Raw genomic sequence first — 21,323 nt, forward strand, 5'->3', positions numbered from 1 at the left:
TCTTTCTAGCTATCTGTTCATCCATCCATCATCCTCTTTCTAGCTCTCCGTTCATCCATCCATCCTCTTTCTAGCTATCCATACATCCATACATCCATCCATCCTTTTTCTAGATATCCATTTATCCATCCATGTCTTTCTAGCTATCAGTTCATCCATCCATCTATCTATCTGTTCATCCATCCATCCATCTTTCCGTCTGTCCTTCCGTCTGTCCATCCATTCATCCATCCATCCATCCATCCATCCTCTTTCTAGTTATCCATCAATCCATCCATCCTCTTTCTAGCTATCAGTTCATCCATCTGTCTGTCTATCTGTTCATCCATCCATCTTTCCGTCCGTCCTTCTGTCTATCTGTCCCTCCATTCATCCATCCATCCATCTTCTTTCTAGCTCGTCCATCCATCCATCCATTCATTCATCCATCCATGTCTTTCTTGCTATCAGTTCATCCGTCTATCTGTTCATCCATCCATCCATCCATCCATCTTCTTTCTAGCTTATCCATCCATCCATCCATCCATCCATCCATCCATCCATCCATCTTCTTTCTAGCTTATCCATCCATCCATCCGTCCGTCCATCCATCCATCCATTCATTCATCCATCCATGTCTTTCCAGCTATCAGTTCATCCATCTATCTGTCTATCTGTTCATCCATCCATCTTTCCGTCCGTCATACCGTCTGTCCCTCCATCCATCCATCCATCCATCCTCTTTCTAGCTTATCCATCCGTCCGTCCGTCCGTCCGTCCATCCATCCATCCATTCATTCATCCATCCATGTCTTTCTAGCTATCAGTTCATCCATCCATCTGTCTTTCTGTACATCCATCCATCCATCCATCTTTCCGTCCGTCCTAATTTCCTTCCGTCTGTCCGTCCATTCATCCGTCCGTCCTTCCCTTTCTAGCTATCCGTTCTTCCATCCATCTGTCTATCTGTTCATCCATCCATCCATCTTTCCGTCCGTCCTTCCATCCGTCCGCATGTTGAATCGGATGGAAAGTTTAAATACATGCCTAAAAAAGCCTTCATTCTCGTTCACAGCCACACCATGCTGTGTATTTTCACCCTACTGTAAGTTTTTGTTGCCTTTGTGTGTGTGTGTGTGTGTGTGTGTGTGTTAGTTCATGACAGCAACACCTGCCATACTGGAAAATGCCTTGAGGTTTGTGTGCTTTACTGTGAGCCTGAAAGTGCAAGTGTTTACTTTCCTCTCTGCGTCTTTGTCTGAGCGCAGGCCAGATAAGAGCTGCCACGCACCAGACCACACGCTCAACCAGTGTTTACTTCTGAGGAGGAGAGAGGGAGGACAAACAGACGAGTGTGACCTGCAGCAGGCAGGTGTGACCTCCACAAGACACGCTTACACACACGACGCCGGCTCAGATGAACAGACAGATTTCTTTTCATAATGACACACCAATCACAAACGCATGCATTTTAATGCGCTTTCATAGCCGAGGATGCTAATTGGTGATATCAGTTATGTTTCATTGTCGTATCACTTTTGTACTTGTGGGAATAAAAAATACACCGGAATGAGATATTTCTTGACACTCAATAACAGTATAGAGTTGTAAAGTGAATGTGGAAAGCTATTTGCTCTTGTTACTGTTTTTTTGAAAGAAGTCTCTTCTGCTCACCAAGGCTGCTTTTATTTGATCACGTATACAGTAATATTGTCAAATAATATTACAATCTAAATAGTTGTTTTCTATTGTTATATATTTTAAAATGCAATTTATTCCTGTGATCAAAGCTGAATTTTCAGCATCATTACTCCAGTCTTCAGTGTCACATGATCCTTCAGAAATCAGAATAATATGATGATTTGATGCTCATTTTATTATTATTATTATAATCACTATTGAATTGAAAAACGTTGTGCTGCTTAATAGTTTTGTGGAAACTATTTTTTGGTACCATATTCATATTACCATAGACTCCATGTCCAATAAAAAACAAAAATAGTACCGGCATGCTACATGTCCAAAAAAACCCATGATGGCACCACTGTAACATGTTCAAAACACTATCAGAACTATGGGACACATCCAAACAGAAAAAGAAAGATGGTACTACCATGGTAGTTGTTGGTATTTTATTGTTAGTGAAGGAAGTGCAATTAATCAGTTTCATTCTTTCTCCCAGCATGCACCAGCTCCCTGGATCCGACCTCAGATGATGGATACCAGCTGAAATGTGTCCAGTTAAATCATTAGGACACACACTACAGGCCAGTCATTCAGAGAGGCAAGTAAAGTCAACATCCAGCCCTCTCAATGATGCTGAACTAACACTGATGGATCACTGCCGGTGTGTGTGTGTGTGTGTGTGTGTGCGTGATCGGTTTCAGCTGTAAATCATACCAGCTTGTTGTTTGCTGTATCTTCAGATGCCTTTACCTTGTTTTGTTCTGGTTTGTAAATGTTGGCCTCAGTGTGTGTGTGTGTGTGTGTGTGTGTGTGTGTGTGTGTGTGTGTGTGTGTGTGTGTGTGTGTGTGTGTGTGTGTGTGTGAAAAGGCTTTATCTGCTGTTATCTGCGCCCGGCCGCTCTGCAGCTGCTCTCCACCTGTCACTCACACAGGGAGTGGTGCTCGTGGTCTGTGCTGTGTCTGTGTCTGTGTGTGTGTGTGTGTGTGTGTGTGTGTGTGCATGCGCATACATGCGCGTTTGTGAGTTTGTGATTACAGGGTCGCAGAGGGTTGCATTCTGTAATAAAATACACTGATGGAATGCATGCAAACATTAATTAATACTGAAGACGAGTATTGCATGTGAAATTTCAAGCAGTGATGTGATATATTTAATTAAAAGTAATTTTTACAGCATTTTTCTAATTCTTGTGCAAGTAATTAATGTGAGTTTTTTTTATGAGATCATGCTACTTAAGAGACTGCATGGAATATTTGTACTCAACTTTTGTATACATTTTTTTGTGCTGATTATATATTCTATATATATATATATATATATATATATATATATATATAAATAATATGTAATATAGACAATGCAATGTAAAATTATACGTGGAACAATAATATTTATTTGTAAAGATAATACTTATTTTACAATGTTTTTATTTATTTAAATATCCTTATCAGCTTTTTTGCTGTTTTCACTTACCAGGTTTTACACAAGATGTAAATGTAAACGAGATATAGGCCTACTATATAATAGATTTTTGGTTGAATAGTAGATGAGAACATTTATCATAAATATCAGGCCGGGCCAAGTTGTCACTTGTGTGTTACATGTGTACATTTTATACAGTTTATTAATCACAAATTTTGGTCTACCAAAACAGTGGTTTGATAAAAAAAATAATACTTTTTTTTATTATTAAAATTGGGTTTTGCACTTCATTGTTTTACTGTTTAAATGTTTGTTTTACGGTTTACATTTTATTGAAAGGCTATTAAATAAAGGCAGCACATTTAAACACACAGAGATTTGTTTCACACTCTAGATAGCATTTCGTTTTTCAAACAAGCAAATTCTTCTCCGATCTGTGTCAATTAACAGCATGTTCCTGTTGTGACAACTTGCCCCGGTATAAGGCTCAACGTGTGATCAATAACCATATCCTGCCCCTAACAGTGGAAAAGTCATTCATTGGAACACAAAGTGTGACAACTAGCCCCGGGCTCTCATATAACGTTATTTTTGTATGAATTTCTGTCAAATCTGTAAGGCTCTTTTTCTCAGCTGTGAAGTGAGGTGGTCTGTGGCCGTGAGTGTGTGTGTGTGTGTGTGTGTGAAGAGCTCATGACCTCCGGGAGGCGTCTGCATAACAGCAGTGTGTCTGAGGTGCTGCATTGTGGGATTTGGTGTCTATGGTGAAGATGGTGTCTCTCTTCAGAAAGTCCCCTGCATGCCGACACCAAGCAAGGCTATTTTCTGTTTTTATTACAGTATTTCCCAAGAATTTCAACCATAATTTCCCTTCTTCCAACCAACCCAGTGACTCCCAGTATAAATTATTCTAATATTTTCACTGCATCCCCATTTATTAACTTTCATTAGTACATTAACATTATTACTGTGCATTATGTTAACTGATCATAACTGATCATTCATTAATTCAAATAGTTAGAAGTGTATCATTTTAATTATTCAATTTCAATTTTTCTGATAAAAATATCTGCTAGTATTGTTTGGATAGTTTACAATTAACATAGAAATACAGTACCTGCTCACCATCGAGTTTTTCACCATTTTCATTCACCCTTTAGCTTTTTAAAGTATTATAAAGTACCATTTAGTCTCCGTATGATGTCACGAATTCTATAGGAATTAGAAAATTGTTTCAAATAGTTTTAGATGAAGAATTGCATCAAAAACATCTTTAATATAACGATTTCCTGCCCTTTATCAGTGGAAAAGTCCTTTAAAGTTTCTGTACACACTTACATTGTATTTGAAGTAAAACATCTGACCATTTTAATCACATTTTAGCTTTTTAACTGGCCATTTAAAAAGTACAAATATTCCATTTGTTCTCCATATGATGTCACACATTCTACTGGAATTAGATAAAAAAAAAACTGTTTTCAACAGATATGATGCGGTTCATTGCTGATGATGGTTAATACTCAGTTGTGATTAATCACGGACACACAGACTGTTTTAGGTTGATGTGTTTTATTAAGTGCAGATCTTGGTACAGAATCCAGTCGGACACATTTCATTTGATAAGATGATGATGTATTTCTCTGTGTTCACAGTGTCTGGGTTTCCACATGACAACTCGCACGATTGCTGGAATGTCACATCAAAAGTGGATCCCATTTTGACTTTTTGGACTGTTTATTATTGTCATTATTATTTTAAGCATTTTTGGACAAATAGCAACTGCAGAAACACACAAAGCGCCGAACATGAAAAACGCAACAAATAAATTAATAAACGATTGTATCTAATGCAAAGTGAATTTCAGACTTTCAGCAGACGAAGGTCGATCTTTAGATCAATAAATGAAACATTTGGCTGTCGAGACAAATTTAAAATCAATCACAAATGAATTAGGCGAGCAAATAATTTAAATAAAACATTTGAAATAAATAAATAATAATGATAAGATAAATAATCACAAACATTTACACACACACAATAATAATAATAATAACAATATAAAAATTATTATCAGCAACTGCAATCACTCCAACATTTACATGATTAAGGCAGTTTTACAGCGTGTCGAGATCTAACTCAAGGCATTTCTGGCTACACTAAAGGGAGAAACCCTTGTCAGGTTGTTTGGAAAGCTACAGTCAAAAGTCCACAGATTCACAAGCTCTATTAAAGCTAGAAACGATGGAAACGTATTTACAGCCTGTGAATTCAAGGCATGTTCTAGGATTCTTAGGTCTAAAAGCTAAAAGCACTTGTGCGGAGATCCTAGAAAAATAAACAAACAGTCTAACCTGTTGTACCTCCAGATAAACTACCTTACACTGTTCAAAATCAAGGTTCCATGAAGAACTTTCAAATGTTCTTCACACTAGGAAAAAAAACAGGTTCCTTTTTTTTGTGGAACCAAAAATGGTGGTTGCTGCGAAAACCTCCCTTTGGAACCTTTGTTTTCAAGAGTGTAGATTTGAAAACAGCAGGATTGGCACTCAGGTGCTCATCCATGTGGATTCTGTGGGTTAAGGCAGTGCTTCCCGACCCGTTCTGGACGTCTTCTTCCTCCTATAATCAAACAGTTGTGTCAGATTCTAAATGTGCACTGTTCTGGGGCTGGGAAGCACTGGTTTAAGGCACAGCTTCAGCAGGCTGGACGCACCGGCATCTGCAGCAGGATGACCTGCCTGTTCTCCGACGGGTGGCATTTGTTGATGTGTCTCGTAAGTCCCGGTGAGCTGTAAAACATGGCGGGACAGTATTTGCACGGGTACACCTGCGCCGAGTGCTGCAGACGGATGTGCCTCTCCTGGCTCATTCTGCTCGGGAAGTTTTCCCCGCACACCGGGCACAGGTGGCACTCGGACGCGCTGAGATTCAGAGGCGCTTGGCTTTGGGGTTTATCACACACTTCGTGAAGCGCCGTCACGTGCTTTTTCAGGTACGCTTGACGTTTGAACTTCTTCCCACAGTGCGGGCAATCATACAGACCGTCTTCCGATCCAGACTCGGAAAGCCCAGGACTAGGAGTGTCCCTGTCGCTGGAGGTCTCGTGCTCTTTTTCAGGCGCTGGCGTCTTATTGCTTTCCGGGTTCCCCGGTTTGGGTTTGTGCCACCGCCGGTGCGAGGCCAGGTTCGCCGGGCAGCTGAAGAGCTTGTCGCATTCGGGGCATCTGTACTCGATCCGGACGATCCTGGAGCACTTGTGTTGGGCCAGAGAGAAGGGATCAGCGTACGCCTCTCTACACAGCTGACAGACGAACTCTCCGAGCGGCTTGTCTCCTCCTGCGCACTGAGATCTGGGCTTCTGCTCCAGTGGACCTTCTTTAATCTTCAAGCCCAGCACTGGAGAAGTGGTCATCTCGTCCTCAAACTGCAGTTTCCGCATAGCTTTGGCTTTCTTGGACGCGGCTTTGCCTTTGCGCTCTGTGTCTGGTGCGGGTCTTTTCGTGGTTGTTGTGGTGCCGGTTCGGTTGCTGTTGCTGGTGCCGATTTTAAGATCCACGGGCGCGAACGGCGCGAGATCGGAGCTGTTGGGCGCCGCCGGGAAGGACTCCGCTGAAATAGGCGAGCCGAGATTGAAGCGCCTTTCCAAACAAGCCCTCTCGTGCTCTCTGCTCACGGGTCGGGTCGGGCTGTACATGGATCGGTAGACTGTCTCGGGGTTCCCGAACTGCACCGGTGATGCCGGACGGCGCGCGCACAGCGCGTCCTGCTGCGCGGCTGGAAACGCGCCCTGCTCATCCTCATCCGAGCGGACGCGGTAGGAAACAGGTGTCGCTTTCTTATTTCTTTTGACTAAAAATCCTCTGGGCATCTTCGCCAGCTGAAAGGCACTTCAGACGGGTTGAAATCAGAGGCACACCTGGTACTATATTTGGACGCGTGCGGTGATCTTTCCATCACGGAGGCATAGCAGCAGTCTTTTTAAGCAGGAATGATGACATTGTTCTCGCCCCTCGCTGTCTCGTCCAATCAGATGGAGCTAGAATCCCTATGGATTTCAGAGATGGGAGGGTCTGCAGATTGCTCGGGCAGATGTACCTGAGGTTTATTATATTAGGATGCTTTAGGCACACGCTGGTTCCTCCTCTTTTCACGCTTTGATGCGTCCCGTCAATGCGCACGTGCCCTGCCTTTGTCAGCATCCTTTAGGGGCTCCTTCACTCTTAGAGCATCAGAATTTCAAATTAAAACGGGGGAAATTACAACAAAGAAGTCTTGCAATGTTCAATTTTTAATAGGCCTATACTCGCGCTTGCAAAGCAGCGCGGTTTTAACACAAATGTCTTGAAATCAGTTTGTGCGGCGAAAGGGCTGCAAGGTGCATGCGTAATTTGTCTCGAAAATAATTAAATGTATAAATCAGACGCCTGCAGGCTTAGGACATGTGCGACAGTTGAATGCGAGACGTATTAATCACTCTTTGCGCGCATACATAATTCATAAAAGAGGCTCCTCTCGTTTGCATCACAAAAGACACGCTTGCGCGAGCTGCCGGGACAGACGCACATCATCCTTCTGTTCAAACGGACTCATTCCTGTCTCAAACTCACCCGTGCCATCATCATCAGTATCATCATCATTGTGCTCGTGCATGTGATGATGTCATTCCAATGCAACGGTCTCGTAATAGCGGAATTTCGCGGAATCTCCGGCGTTATTGTTGGTCCAGACTCGCACATATGTATTGTATGTGATTTCATAACTTGTTGTGAGCGTTTTTAGAGCAACATATTGCCTTTTTTCAAATTCACATACAAGATCTTTTTTGGGGCCAGATGGTTTACTTGCCTAACTTAAACAAGCAGATTTGTTGAACTTGCACCTGATATCTGATGTGCAAACCTTTTATTTTATGTGACTATTTCACATGATTTGCATTTTAGAGAAACTGTGTCGTTTTTTTTATCGCCTTTTAAAATCATTCATTTCAACATTCAAGACCCAGCTTTTAGAAAAACACATTTGTTGCATTTGAAATAGTTGTTGCATGTGAAATGGTTAATTTTATTTTAACATCTGATGTGGTTGCATTACTACCCATACATGAGCTATGTGACGGTGGACTGTTGGATCATGCGCCTGTGATTTTCTGGCCCACATTCATTATCATACAGCTGCTGCTGCACTCTCATTCTGCTGCTCTTATCTCTGCTGCCTTCAGATCTACACTTAATATACAACCCAATAGGCTACTAGATAGCACATACACCGAGTATTCAAACCAGCAAAGTCAGTTATTTTTTAATGAATTGTCACTCAGTACACACCAAATATTTGCATTTGACAAAACCAGAAGCTTTATTTATTTGCTCAAGTTCTTTGACTCCAACCCCCCACAATGTGCTTCTCCACCCCCACAAACATATGGTGCAGCAAATGTAAAGAAATAAAGAAACAAAAGATAAAGTACTGAATAAATGCTCCTAAATGTAAAATGGATATTGATTAGAGCAGTCCCGGCCGGGCGTACATAGTCAGATGGTATCTGTTGTACCTCAGATAATCCAGAACACTCTTTCTCAGAGCAGAATAAGCCTCGCTTCTCTGAAACACCTCGCTGAGACCCGTCAGTTGATCGGACTCTGCTTTATCCTCCACTATCTTCTGAAGAGCCTCTTGAATGGACACTGACCCACTCTCACCCTGTCAGGACAAAACACAATACAAGTCTTGTTTTTGAAATGGGGAAATCTTGTGTTCCTTCTTAAAAAAAAAGTGAGATGTTCTTTCTTTTTATTTTATAATCACGCTTTATGCACCCATAGAAGAACCTGTGTAGCCCCCCCCCCCCACCGCCCCCCCAGGTTTATTTCCACATTCAAGACCCAAATTTTTGCAAGATGTTAGGTTATTTGTTATTCTGTAGTTTGTTTTATTTTTAACATCCAAACTGGTTGCATTTCTTCGCACCAGAGCTAAATGTATAAAATACATTGCATTAAAATGATCGGTGCATGCATTGTACACGTGCAACCATGTTGCGGAATTGCATTACCGTGTTTATCTGACATCAATAGATGTTTTGGAAAGAGGGTAAATGCTTTAAACATAGATAACATAGATGTAAAGGAAACCGACCTCTAGTTTGGCCGAATCCATGATTTGGCGCACCTCCTGTTCAAAGTCAGCAAAGCGGTCATGATAAAGGGCCAAGCACCAGTTCTCTTTAAAATAACTGGAAAGAGGACATAAAAAAGTTACTTTTGGATTTAAAGACTAGTTTGAGGTCAGTGTTTTTTGATTTCAAAGAAATTAATACTTTTCATTCAACAAGGATGAATTAAATTTAAAGTGACAGTAAAGACATTTATAATGTTAATAATATTAAATGCTGTTCTATGAAACTTTTTATTCATCAAAGAATACTAATACAAAAAATTAAATATGAAGCAGCACAACTGTTTTCAACACTGATAATAATCAGAAATGTTTCTTGAGCATCAAATCATCATATCAGAATGATTTCTGAAGGATCATGTGACCCTAAAGACTGGAGTAATGATGCTGAAAATTCAGCTTTTATCACAGGAATAAATTATGTTTTAAAATATATATTCAGATAGCAAATAGTTATTTTAAATTGTAATGATATTTCACAATTTTTAAATGCTGTAAATGCAGCCTTGCTGAGCAGAAGAGACTGTTCAAAAACATTAAAAATATAGTGTTGTTTACTCAAAAATTGAAAGTCTATCATTATTGCTAGACATGGCGTTTTAATGATGCTTTTAATGTGTTTTGTCTTTTTAAAGCTTGACAGACATGGGCACTGTATAAATGAGAAAAGAGCTGCATAAAGATAATTCCTCCTTTTGCATTCCAAGGAAAACAGCCGACAGGTGTGGAACGACATGAGGGTGAGTAAATAATTACAGAACTGTTTTGGGTGAACTGTCGCTTTAACCCTGGATGTTCACAATGTTCATTTAATATCCTCCATATAGCAGCAGGGTTGATAAATTATGTTCATGATCGTCTTTAAGATCGTCCGTTCTCCGTAATGACATTGAGCGCCGACCACATTCAGGAACGACAAAAGACCGGTGAAGAATCCCATTTTAATAAGTGTGATCAGCGCTGATGGGTGGGTGGGTGGCTTAACTATTGTCTCCCGGTGTGGTGTGGTGAAGCGGATTGCACACCTGCATAAACTCATTACTAATGCAGGACAAAGGCTCCGGTGGTGAAGGGTCAGAGGTGGGAAAGTTTAGGAGCAGAGGTCACACTGTTGGAAATGAATCTTCATATAAAGTGTGACCAGATGAGGACAGATATGATTACGGGTTGGAGTGTCATAAATAATCCTGTGCATTAATTCAAGAGAATTAGTTGTTAGATTTGCTGTTTCGGTATTGAAATGAACAATCAAAACTGGTTCTAAGGTGAATCTAACAAGAACATGTGTAGGTCAAATATCTCCACAAAAAAAGTGGGGAAACCACACACACACACATACAAAATATTGTACCCTTTTGTTTTTAGGATGAAATTTGACTTTCTTGTTAGATTCCTCGTTTTCCCACCATGAATAAGGTGAGTTGTTAAATGTTAAATTGGCATTTTCAAGGATTTTAAGAATGTTGTAGTGTAGAATTTTCATTGTAGAATTTTGCTTCATTTGTAGATTTGAAATTAGTCTTTGATTTGAAAGCTGTGCCTTGTAATTTAGGATCAGCCCTGATTGAGACTGTAACAGAAAAATGAATTTTTGTAACAAGATTTATGGACAAGACTGGACCTGTACATGTCATGGACCAAACCCTCGTGGTAGCGTGAGCAGAGGTGATTTAGCAGCAGCTGGTGTTTCCTGTAGAGACACAGGAGGTTGGAGACAGGAAGTGCATTCTTCGAGAGACACGTGATGCTCTCCACCACATCATGCTGGCTGAGATGCAGATGAAAGTAGTTCCCCGTTTCAGTGCAGCCTGTCACCATGTCACGACCCTGCGGGACAGATAATAAAGATGGAAGTTTATGCAACACTTAGGCTGTTGACACTTGTCATGTTTGGTTCGATTAAAGCGAACTCTGGACATTCTTCGGTGTTAAAAAAGACATTGTGAATGCTTAGTAAACCAGGACTAAATGTATCATTTTCTTTTTTGGTGTGGACCAAAAGAACCGAACTACAAGTGTGAACACACCCTGGTAATCTACTAGGATTGTTCTCTGATATGATGCAAACTAATTGATTTTGACCTGCAGAATTTAAACGTACTTTCTCAGCTGATGGAGTTTCGTGGCCTCTGGATGTCGGTTTTGCGACATGGACATAATTGTAGCCGCCTGGTAATCTTCCACCTGTGAATTCAGAGTATTTTTACAAGTTATTCCTAATAACTCTTGTTTTTACAAACACAAAATTAATAGCATTTTCCCCCGGAACACCACAAATATGATTATAAAGCAGTTTATCTCAAATCAGACACTGTGTTTCTGTGTAACAGATGGTCCATTATGCTATAATCACTTAGCCTGTGATTAGATTATGCAAATTAACTGTCAATAGTGTGGTGTCGGTCAGAATTAGATGGGATGGGGGGATGGGGGGGGGGGGGGGGGGCACAGCACATGTCTTAAACTCCTGCTTGAATGAACTGGGCTTGTGATTCAGAAATTCAGAAGGAGGATAGTGACCTTGGATCTTGGCCTGAGTGTAGAGAGCAATGAGCTGCTCCTCATCAGACGGTGGGTCGGCGGGACGCTCCAGGGTCGGGTCACATAAGGGCAGGAGAACAGATGCCAAACTCTGCCCCACCTCCTTGGAATTAAAGCAGGAATCGCTCCATTGGTCAGCATGGTAACGGCGGGAGTATTTGGTCAAAGGGCCAGCGGCGTATATGGAGGGGTCGTTGGTATGGAAGGTGTTATCTACCACCAAACGGCCATCGAACACTAAACAGGCATCATTGATGGCCTTGAAGGCGTCGCAGTCGACAGTTTTACAAGAGAAGCTGAAGAACACCTGTAAAAAATTGAATGCAAGTGACAAACATGCAGCATTTAAAGTGTTTTCCACATCATGATGGAACCATTAAACGAAGATTTGATGGACGCATGTCAACGGCTCATTTCATGAAGAGCGCAAATGTCCTTGATCTTTTAACATACTTTGAAGGTCTATGAAAATCATTCTGTTCAAATCAAAATGTCCATTTTTGGGTGATAGAATATTTTAAAGGCACACCAGGAAGATAAAGGAAATGTTTAATAAAAATCCATTTAGTCTTAAAACTAAAATATGTACATGTTTGTGGTCAGTAAGATTTTTTATTTTTCACTATTATTCATCAAGGATGCATTAAATTGATCAAATGTTGACAGTAAAAACATTTATAATGATAGATATTTCTATTTAAAATAAACGCTGTTTTTAATAACTTTTTATTCATCCTGGTATCCACAGAAATATGAAGCAGCAACATCAATAATATTGTTTCTTGTGCAGCAAATCATCATATTAGAATGATTTCTGAAGGATCATGTGACACTGAAGACTGGAGTAATGATGCTGAAAATTCAGCTTAGATCCCTAGAATAAATGACATTTTACAATATATTCGAATAAGAAAACAATCACTTGAAATTGTGATAATATGTCACAATATTACTGTTTTTACTGTATTTTTGATCAAATAAATACTTTTTGGTGAGCAGAAGAGCCTTCTTTTAAAAACATTTAAAAAAAATCTTACTAACTCCAAACTGTTTTTTGGCACCAAATCCTTTACTAACATTATAAGCACCTCACAGCTAAATTAATCATAAAAACAAAATGTGTAATACGACTCCTTTATACATGTGAACTGATGTTTACGAATGTTTTTTCTGATCCTAACCGCACACTCCAGTCGTAGGGTCGGACCATCAGTGGTGAAGGACACCGATGTCACAGGATCTGTGTGTTGTCCATCGTTGAGTTGCTTCAACAGGCAGTCATGATGAACTTGGACTTCCTCCTTTTCCAGAGCCAGTTTCACTGCGTGATCCACTGAGCCATCATGGAAACAGGAAGATGTGTCGTCTTTGGGAGGATGGACTACATGAATCCGGCGGCCGCTGACACCGAGGCGCATGAGCATCTCCACACAGGTGAACACATCTATGGTGTTTCCATAAACCACAGCATCGCCTGCGGATAGACACGCGCAATTCCGTTCGGTGCTGCATTATTTACACACCTCACATTTAAGAAAGTGGCCTGATTTGACAACATAATTGTAAAAAGACTTCCTCCACATCCAGATAATTCATCAAGTTACATTGCATCCAATAGAACGATGGTTTACTTAGCAGTAAAATAAACTTAAGGCCATTTACCCTCCACAAGGGGGAAGGGGAAGCAATTTATTACGGTCGTTTGGAGAGATAATATCAGTGGCTATGAAACAGAGAAGGGTCACTTAGCAACCTGGAGAAGGTCCCATTAGGTTTGAGGATAGGAAAGAAAGAAGGAAGAGAAGATGAAGGAAGTGATGTCCTTTCACTGCTGCATCTAAACAGTGTCAGAAACCCTCTTAGTGCTGGATTGATTTAAATGAGATCTTTTGTGAAGGAAGGCCTTTGATGTTAATTTTAGTGTCCTCAAGTATGAAAACTAATCAGTCGGAGCTCACATAACAAAATGACACAGAGCGCACACATGCATGATCTTGTATAATGACAGATGATTGGTTTGTAAAATCATTTTATACACGAGTATTAGTTTGGCTGTGTTTAAAGCATTATATTGCTGTTACCATTATCAGAATAAAACATGAATGTATACAAAATATGCATATGAATATGCATCAAAACAGTCACAGGTGTGTGTGTGTGTGTGTGTGTGGCTTTGAACATGGCACATCCAATCACATTTGAGAGCCAGAACTGTCTGTTTTATAAATGTGGCTTTGTCTTCTATACATCTCTCACACATGCAGTCCTTTAGCTTCTGTCTGCAATGCCATATCAATTGATGCCAGTATGTTAAATAGGATGTTGTAATGGTGGTCATTTACATATCATCTGTGTGGTGAATGAATGCAGCGTGTTCAATGCCCTGTCCATGGTGCTGAACCACAGCCACATTGCACAACACTCAACCTCTGAGCACAGGGATGTTTTCAACCAAAACAGGATTTCTGCCAAAACTATTATCAGCTCATTTCTGTTGACAACTCATTCGGAGCCAGACCCAGCGATGCCTCTCCGGTTGACCCGAATACAAATTCTCATGCCATTAAAATTGATATCTTTCATATGCAGACGGTATAATTAGCATTCACTGATAATTGCGCTACTTCCCGGATTATTAAAGGAGGCTGTAATTAGTAAATATAATAGGCTTAATCAGACAGATAGCAGTGGCTCATCTCGGCCCGTGCAGATTAATTCTTAGCTCACCCTGCTAATATTAATATTCCCCTGTAAATGGATGGAAGGAGATTAGATTTCACTCACGCTAATTAGCTACTTGTTATGCTCTGACAGTTGGATGCAGCTTTAGAATAACAGATTATGCATGAGAGAGGTCTGGCATGTCACACTGTTCTAGACTGGGCTCTAGAGCAGCTAATAAAATCTTTTAATTAGCAATAAATGCACCTGTCAGTTCAACGAAGTTGTCCATGAGCCACTGGTGGAGGTTTGAGCAGTCGTGCTGGTCGTTGAGGGTGAAGAGGTTAGATGAAATGGGCCAAGTGGATCTGTGCCTGGGACGATGTGGGTTCAGACTGCTGGTGGTCTGGTCAATGACGTCGATACTGGGCATCTGAAGTGTCATTAGAAAAAATTAAGAAAATAAAAAAATCTCTTTATCTCATATATATATATATATATATATATATACACACATCTATACAGGGCTTGACATGAACTTTTTTTTGCTCACCAGCCACTGAGGATAGTGGTTTTCTAAAGTTACTAGCCGGTCAGCATTTGCACTGGCCACAATTTGTGACATCGATACCATAGGGGAAAAACAGCCATTTAGATATTTTTAATATAATATGGCAGCAGGTATATTAGGCTATATACCTGCTATATACACGGATCCACTCTACTCTTACATATGCGTTTTCTTTCTCAATCTGTTCACTTAAAACAATGACTGTGTCTGCGTGAATACTCGCCAAGATCGCCATTTTGACATTATTTTGTGTGTTTGACTGATGAAGTGCAATAAGCAGTGAAAAAGAACTCAATTTAGTACTGAGAGGCAGCTTTGTTCACGCACTTTGGGTGTGAGCACAAAGTCTGCGGGAATGAGTAAAAGTATGCGCAATATGCTCTATCCCACGCTGAAATTTGCAAGCCCTGTAACACCAATAATATTCATCTGAAGCAAATGAAACGAGTGAGTGAGGGTATGCGTCAACTCGCTGTCAGAGAGATATAAACATAAATAATAAATAAATATTTATTGTATTTAAATGATTTCAAATGTATTTCAATTAATTTAATAGAATTAATTTATTATATATGTCCAGCTTCTCTCTGCAAATGTATTCAAATACAGCAGCATCCACACAAGCTGACTTCTCATGTACTAATTATTGTGCTCGGCATGGATAACAAATTAGCATTGCATTCATTTGCAGACGCTGAGCTGAGCTGGCACATAATACATATTTCATAATTCATAGCAACATCTTGGTTCATTTGAATTGTTAATGTTGTGTCGTGCGTCTCTGACCTGATACTGCAGGCCGGTGCAGAGGATCAGATAGTCATAGTTCACTCTACCATTTACCATCAGCTCCACGTGTTTGTCCTCGCGGTCGATGGCCTTCATCTTACCCGTCACCACACTGACCCAGGAGCGCAACGACAGCTGGGCGTGATCCTGATGGCTGTAGCAGTGACTGTAGAGGAACAGATCCTGCATCCGTGAAAAGAGCAGTCTTCAAGAGCGGCCAGAAGGACGTCTAACTGACTCATTCACTGTTTCACGCTATAATTGAGATGCTGAGAATCAAGGTTTCATGTCTAAGCTCTTCCTCCAGAGCTCTGATACAGTGTGTCTTATCAGTTGATTGGATTAGATGTGCCAGTCATGCAGAACCACTAACAGAAGTGATGATAAACAGCCGCTCGCTGGAGCTCAGTTCCTGCTTTTCGTCAGGAGCACCAGGAAGTGAAACCGCACTCTCAAAACAGGCAAATTTAAGGTAAGACCTCTTGGTCAGAATCTCCTGAGAGACCAAAGCATTTTTAAAGTAAAATGATGATAATGTTTTCCAGTACAAATTTCTAAACATTCTTTAGTCAAGATACACTTAAGAAGTCAAATGACTTAGTCTTAAGTGTTGTTTTCTGAAATAAATGGTCAAAAAGGCTGATTTTCTTCTTGTTTTAGGCATAAACTCAAAAATGTTTTACACTGTATAAAAGTGTCATGAAAGCAGTCCAAAACTATAAATCTCATTTGCAGTCATCATTTTCAAACTTTCTGCATTTTGATCTGTCAACAAATTGTATACATTTTTGCAATTTTCCAATTTTCATTTTTCAATTTTACTTTTTTTGTCTTTTGCTCTGCAATTCTGCCATCTAAACTGGTCTCCTAAGAAATTATTATTAATGTTTATAATTAATTGACTTTCTGGATTGCAGTATTAAAATATACGTCAATGTTTCAAGTTTGGACTTCAATGAGGGACCAGAACAGCTTTAATGCTTTAGCACTTCACGTCTGTATGATAGAATGGAAATAACGCATTTTCCCCCCTCTCTAGTGGAGTGGAAATATGCCGCTTGGAGTCTAAATGCCTCTCGTTTGTAATGCATCGCTCACCTTGTAGCCAGAAATCTCATGTTATCATCAGAGCAGCGATCTGGAAGACCGTGAGTGGAGATGAGAGTGAGATTGTTGAATCGAAGATGAGGACTGCTCAAATACAAGCACGAGAGAAAAATGTGTTACAGTAGACAAGTGAGAATCGAACATCTTTTTATCAACTTTCTGCATTTTGACATTCTATAAATGAGTAACACTGATGCTCATACTCTTTCAGGTATAGAAAACGAGTCTGGCTATTTTGTTTTAATTTGTGCCCTTTTGAAGAACAGACCCTGTGTAGAACAGATCTAGTCCATTTAGGATAATGAGGCTATTTTTGTCCAATTTTTTGTTCTTTTTTTCTGTCCAGAAATGAATACCATTGAATGAAGAGAGGACAGTGACGACGTCTGAACAAAAGCATGCAGGGTGTGTGAGGTTATTCTGCAAACACTCGACGGACAGATGCTGAAATCCCTTCATTTCCAGCGCAGCGCTGGCCTGCATTAAAGCGCTTTCTTCTCCTACCATCACAGTAAAAGCCTTTCCTTTTGTTTTGTCTTTTTCCCCCTCTTGTTTTGTTTCCTGTGTGTAGAGGTCTCCCCCCGTCACCCTCCTCCCATCCCCTCAGGAGTGTAAAAAGGTCTCTTGTCATGTAAATGACCTGTTTTGTATGTGCAAGAAAGACATGATCTCTATCAGTGGCGGGAGAGGAAATCAGGCTAGCGTGTGTAAGAGGAGTGTGTGAGGCCTGCGGATCGTCACCATTGATCAGACGGGAGATGCTGGACACACAGCCGCAGGTCTGCGTTCTAGCGCTCTAAGCCGCGCAGACAGACAGAGCTGCTACTGCCATCTTCAGATATCGGGGGGGGGGGATATTGCATATGAATTTTTTGCACAAACATTCATATGCAAATGTTTCAGAGAAATGGCCATTTTATAACAGCACCTCGAGCAATGTACAAAGTAGGGTTTAAAAGTTAAATGAAGTCAATTTATTTATTTTTAACAAAGGGATTCATTCTATTATGCATTTTATTTTCTATTTATTTTATATGGGGTTCAAATAATGGTCACCTAAACATAATAAAATATAGTTTTTATTAAATTGTTTAATTAATGCTTAGTGCTAAAATAACATTAACATTTTAAAAATATGCATCTAAATATGTATACCATTTAAAATATTTAGACAAAATTTGGGGCATGCCTAAATACACTAAATACATTGTGATTTTTATTTCAGCCATAAACGTTAATTAATTAAATTAATGCTTCATTAATGTTTATTGCTACAATAACATTAAAATCGAGTTTAAGACCATGTATACATTAAAATATTTAATTTGGGACATGTCTAAATACACTTAATAATAAATAAAAATACAGTACGTTGATGTTAAATTAATGTTTATTGCTAAAAATAACCTTAAAGTAATGTTCATTATTTTATTTAATAATTTAATGTTAATAATTAAATTTAAAATAAAATTTTAAAATATTTATACAAATAAAATGAAAATAGGGTTGCACATTTAGCCTAAATGATATATTCAGTAGAAGTTAGCTAGTTTGGGACCAGATGTTGTAGTTATCAATAAACATAATTTAAAGAAACATGTGTTTGATCATACAATTTTTCATACCATAAGTGTTTTTTGTTTTGTTTGTTTTTAGCTCGAGAAAATGCAGTACACACTACCGTTTGTGAAAAATGTATTATTTACTAACTTTTTGACTATTTTTATTAATATTCTTTCAGTAATAAATTATAAAATTATTTGAACAACAGAATTTGCCCATCTTTTATATTAGAAAAAAGAAATCCAGAATGTGTGTCAATGTGAAATGTTAATCTTGTGTGTGTGTTTTCTCTCCACAGGCTGTTCTTGACCACCAGCTCACAGCGTTCTGGCCTTATCAGCAGCTGACAGGCCTCTATTGTGGCCAGTGTCTGACTGCTAAGTTTAGGGGCCAAGCATCTTTATCGGTCCTCAATGGTCCTGTGTTTCACCCCATCCTCAGGGGTGATAAAGGACAAGTGAGCGAGCGTGAGGGGGGCCAACGGTTTTGGCTTGACAGATAAGCGCTGTCGGCCATGGCCTCCACATTCTCCATTAGTCAGGCGGCCTCTACAGGGGCTGACCGGCCATAAGTTTAGTGGACACTAACTGCCTCATTAGTCAAGTCATTAGCGACAGCAAACACCAATTGCAGCCTAGAGAACAGTGGCAGGGCTAATTAAAGGGCCAGCGCATGACCTCCGCACACTGCCAGCTCTAGACAGCTGCGTGCCCGCAGTGCCTGCCAAAGCAGCAGGAGTTAACACACACACACACACACACACACACAACCGCAGAGCGACCCCTGGTTGCCAGGCAGTTATCAGCTTTCAGGAAACAAGAACAGCCTTAAATCACAGCTTTGTTTGGTCAAGCGCTCTGCGAGAAGCTGCATCCAAACTCCTGACATCTCCTGATATCCTCTCCATAAAATGACATTCTGAAAAGTTAAAATCTTCGGAGACTAAACTTGTGTGTCTGACTCTTGTGTACACTAATCTTTAAAAGTTTGGAGGCCAGTACGATTTTTTCAAAAATAAATGAATACTTCTATTCTGCAAGGATGCATTAAATTGTAAAGACATTTATAATGATATAAAATATTTACATTTTTGAATAAATGATGTACTTTTGAACTTCCTATTAAAAAATGCATCGCAGTTTCCACAAAAATATGAAGCAGCACAACTGTTTTCAACATTTATAATAATAAGAAAGTGCTTCTTGAGCATCAAATCTGCATATTAGAATGATTTCTGAAGGATCATGTGACACTGAAGACTGGAGTAATGATGCTGAAAATTCAGCTTTGATCACAGGAATAAATTACATATTACAATGTATTAAAATAGAAAACAGTTATTTTAAATTGTAATATTATTTCACAATATTACTGTTTTTACATCACATAAATGCAGCATTGGAAAACAGAAGAGACTTCTTTCAATTAAACATTTACAAATCTTAGCAACCCCAAACCTTTGAATAGTGGTGTACATCCCATTTTCAAGAAAGACTTATTGGCACATTTTTTTCTAAATGAACTCAAGATGTGGTCATTTACGGTTTTTCTAAAGTGACATTTAAATAACTTTTCAAATATCTGTTTTCTCTCAATCTAGAATCACTTTACTTATTCATTTTTACCAAAATGTGGACCTGATATTTGAGTCAAATTATTTCCCGTCTTTCGCCTTGGAACCAACACTTGGTTGGGAATCATTGCTTAAAAATCTTTTAATAAAGATAATCAAGATTTTATTTGAAGACTCTATAAATGGCTGTTTTTCAAATTCAATGCATTGTCTTTCTTTAGAACACAAAGAGATCTCTGTCCAGAGGCAGAAGGATCCAGAATACAGGTATTAATTGGTGTGTGTTGGGCTGAGTGTTATTATATAAAGCCATAAGCTCAGATTTCATGCAATCGTTGTTTCGCTCAAATCCCTGAGGGTCACTCTCACTAATTATAACCACACTTGAGATGATATTCCCCCACCCCCCAGGAAAAAAAACTGTTTCAGACAGAAATGCTGTTTCTTCATAAATCCTAAATGCTATTTAGGGCTTCTTTACATGTGTCGACCATTTGATTGAAGTAGCGTTTCAAAAACGGCATGCTTACCTGAAAGTCAGTGCTTCAAGAAAAGCTAAAGCTGTGTCGGATGCTCCCACTACCACGATTCTGGCATTGATGGTGACCTTCGGCTCCATGGTGAGTTTTCTGTTTGTGTGGTACAGGGCAAAATGAGCCTGCTAGGAACAAATGAGAAAACAATATCTTTAGTGTCATCTAACCCATATAAATGCTCACCGGTGGTTAATTGGAACGGGTTTTTCAGTGGCCAATGCTGATATTGACACCTAGAGAATGGGGTGGTCAATAAGTAATATATGTATTAAGGGCAATTCAATTCAATTACAGCAAATGGGATGTTAATTAATAATTTCATTCAGCAAGGATGCGTTAAATTGATCAAACGTGACAGTAAAGCTTGAAAATATTTCAAATAGATGCTGCTCTTTTGAACTTTCTATTCAAAGAATAAAAATGTAGGTATCCCTGTTTCCCCAAAAAGATGAAGCAGCACAACTGTTTTCAACATGGATAATGATCAGAAATGTTTCTTGAGCAGTCGATCATCAGAATGATTTCAGCATTCAGCATTATTACGTTGTAATAAGGAAAATATTATATGCAAATTAATTTATTGATATCTTATTTCCTGATTGGTACATAATGCAATTTTATTTTATTGAATTTTCTAAGTGATTTCTTGTAAGAATACACATTTGTTGTCCTAACCGGCATACGGATATGTAGCTAAAACAGCGGTTTATCATATTTGTG

The 21,323-nt window shown here is 39.4% G+C and overlaps 2 protein-coding genes and 2 long non-coding RNA genes across 5 annotated transcripts in view; 2 read left to right on the top strand and 2 right to left on the bottom strand.

The window, feature by feature from the left end:
- Nucleotides 1-2,515, top strand: part of LOC143729605 (uncharacterized) — a 5,135-nt gene extending 2,620 nt beyond the window's left edge. Inside the window, exons 2-3 of the long non-coding RNA XR_013200026.1 lie at nucleotides 1,248-1,351; nucleotides 2,162-2,515. This is a non-coding gene — a long non-coding RNA (uncharacterized LOC143729605). The remainder of the gene's footprint in view (nucleotides 1-1,247; nucleotides 1,352-2,161) is intronic.
- A 2,125-nt stretch (nucleotides 2,516-4,640) lies between these two features.
- Nucleotides 4,641-7,076, bottom strand: insm1a (insulinoma-associated 1a). The gene has a single exon (XM_077219465.1). The coding sequence runs from the start codon at nucleotides 6,954-6,956 to the stop codon at nucleotides 5,784-5,786; it is 1,173 nt and encodes a 390-aa protein (XP_077075580.1). The 5' UTR covers nucleotides 6,957-7,076; the 3' UTR covers nucleotides 4,641-5,783.
- Nucleotides 7,077-8,418: 1,342 nt separating this feature from the next.
- Nucleotides 8,419-21,323, bottom strand: part of cfap61 (cilia and flagella associated protein 61) — a 29,963-nt gene continuing 17,058 nt past the window's right edge. For both annotated transcript variants that reach the window (XM_077219467.1, XM_077219466.1), the window contains exons 17-26: nucleotides 20,598-20,728; nucleotides 16,923-17,015; nucleotides 15,822-15,990; nucleotides 14,732-14,897; nucleotides 12,985-13,277; nucleotides 11,783-12,110; nucleotides 11,364-11,446; nucleotides 10,884-11,089; nucleotides 9,224-9,320; nucleotides 8,419-8,788 (exon numbers count right to left, since the gene is read on the bottom strand). In XM_077219467.1, the coding sequence (XP_077075582.1) occupies nucleotides 8,591-8,788; nucleotides 9,224-9,320; nucleotides 10,884-11,089; nucleotides 11,364-11,446; nucleotides 11,783-12,110; nucleotides 12,985-13,277; nucleotides 14,732-14,897; nucleotides 15,822-15,990; nucleotides 16,923-17,015; nucleotides 20,598-20,728 (1,764 nt within the window). In that variant the 3' untranslated portion in view covers nucleotides 8,419-8,590. The remainder of the gene's footprint in view (nucleotides 8,789-9,223; nucleotides 9,321-10,883; nucleotides 11,090-11,363; nucleotides 11,447-11,782; nucleotides 12,111-12,984; nucleotides 13,278-14,731; nucleotides 14,898-15,821; nucleotides 15,991-16,922; nucleotides 17,016-20,597; nucleotides 20,729-21,323) is intronic.
- LOC143728654 (uncharacterized) lies at nucleotides 16,922-17,572 on the top strand. The gene is made up of 3 exons (XR_013199856.1): nucleotides 16,922-17,060; nucleotides 17,278-17,336; nucleotides 17,503-17,572. It is a non-coding gene; the product is annotated as an uncharacterized LOC143728654 (long non-coding RNA).

Source organism: Siphateles boraxobius, unplaced genomic scaffold, assembly GCF_051911475.1.
Source record: "Siphateles boraxobius isolate OS27281-9 unplaced genomic scaffold, OSU_SipBor_1 8, whole genome shotgun sequence".
Classification (NCBI taxonomy): domain Eukaryota; kingdom Metazoa; phylum Chordata; class Actinopteri; order Cypriniformes; family Leuciscidae; genus Siphateles; species Siphateles boraxobius.

Excerpts from the sequence above, each read along its gene's own strand:
- insm1a (XM_077219465.1), bottom strand. The coding sequence starts at position 6,956 with ATGCCCAGAGGATTTTTAGTCAAAAGAAATAAGAAAGCGACACCTGTT.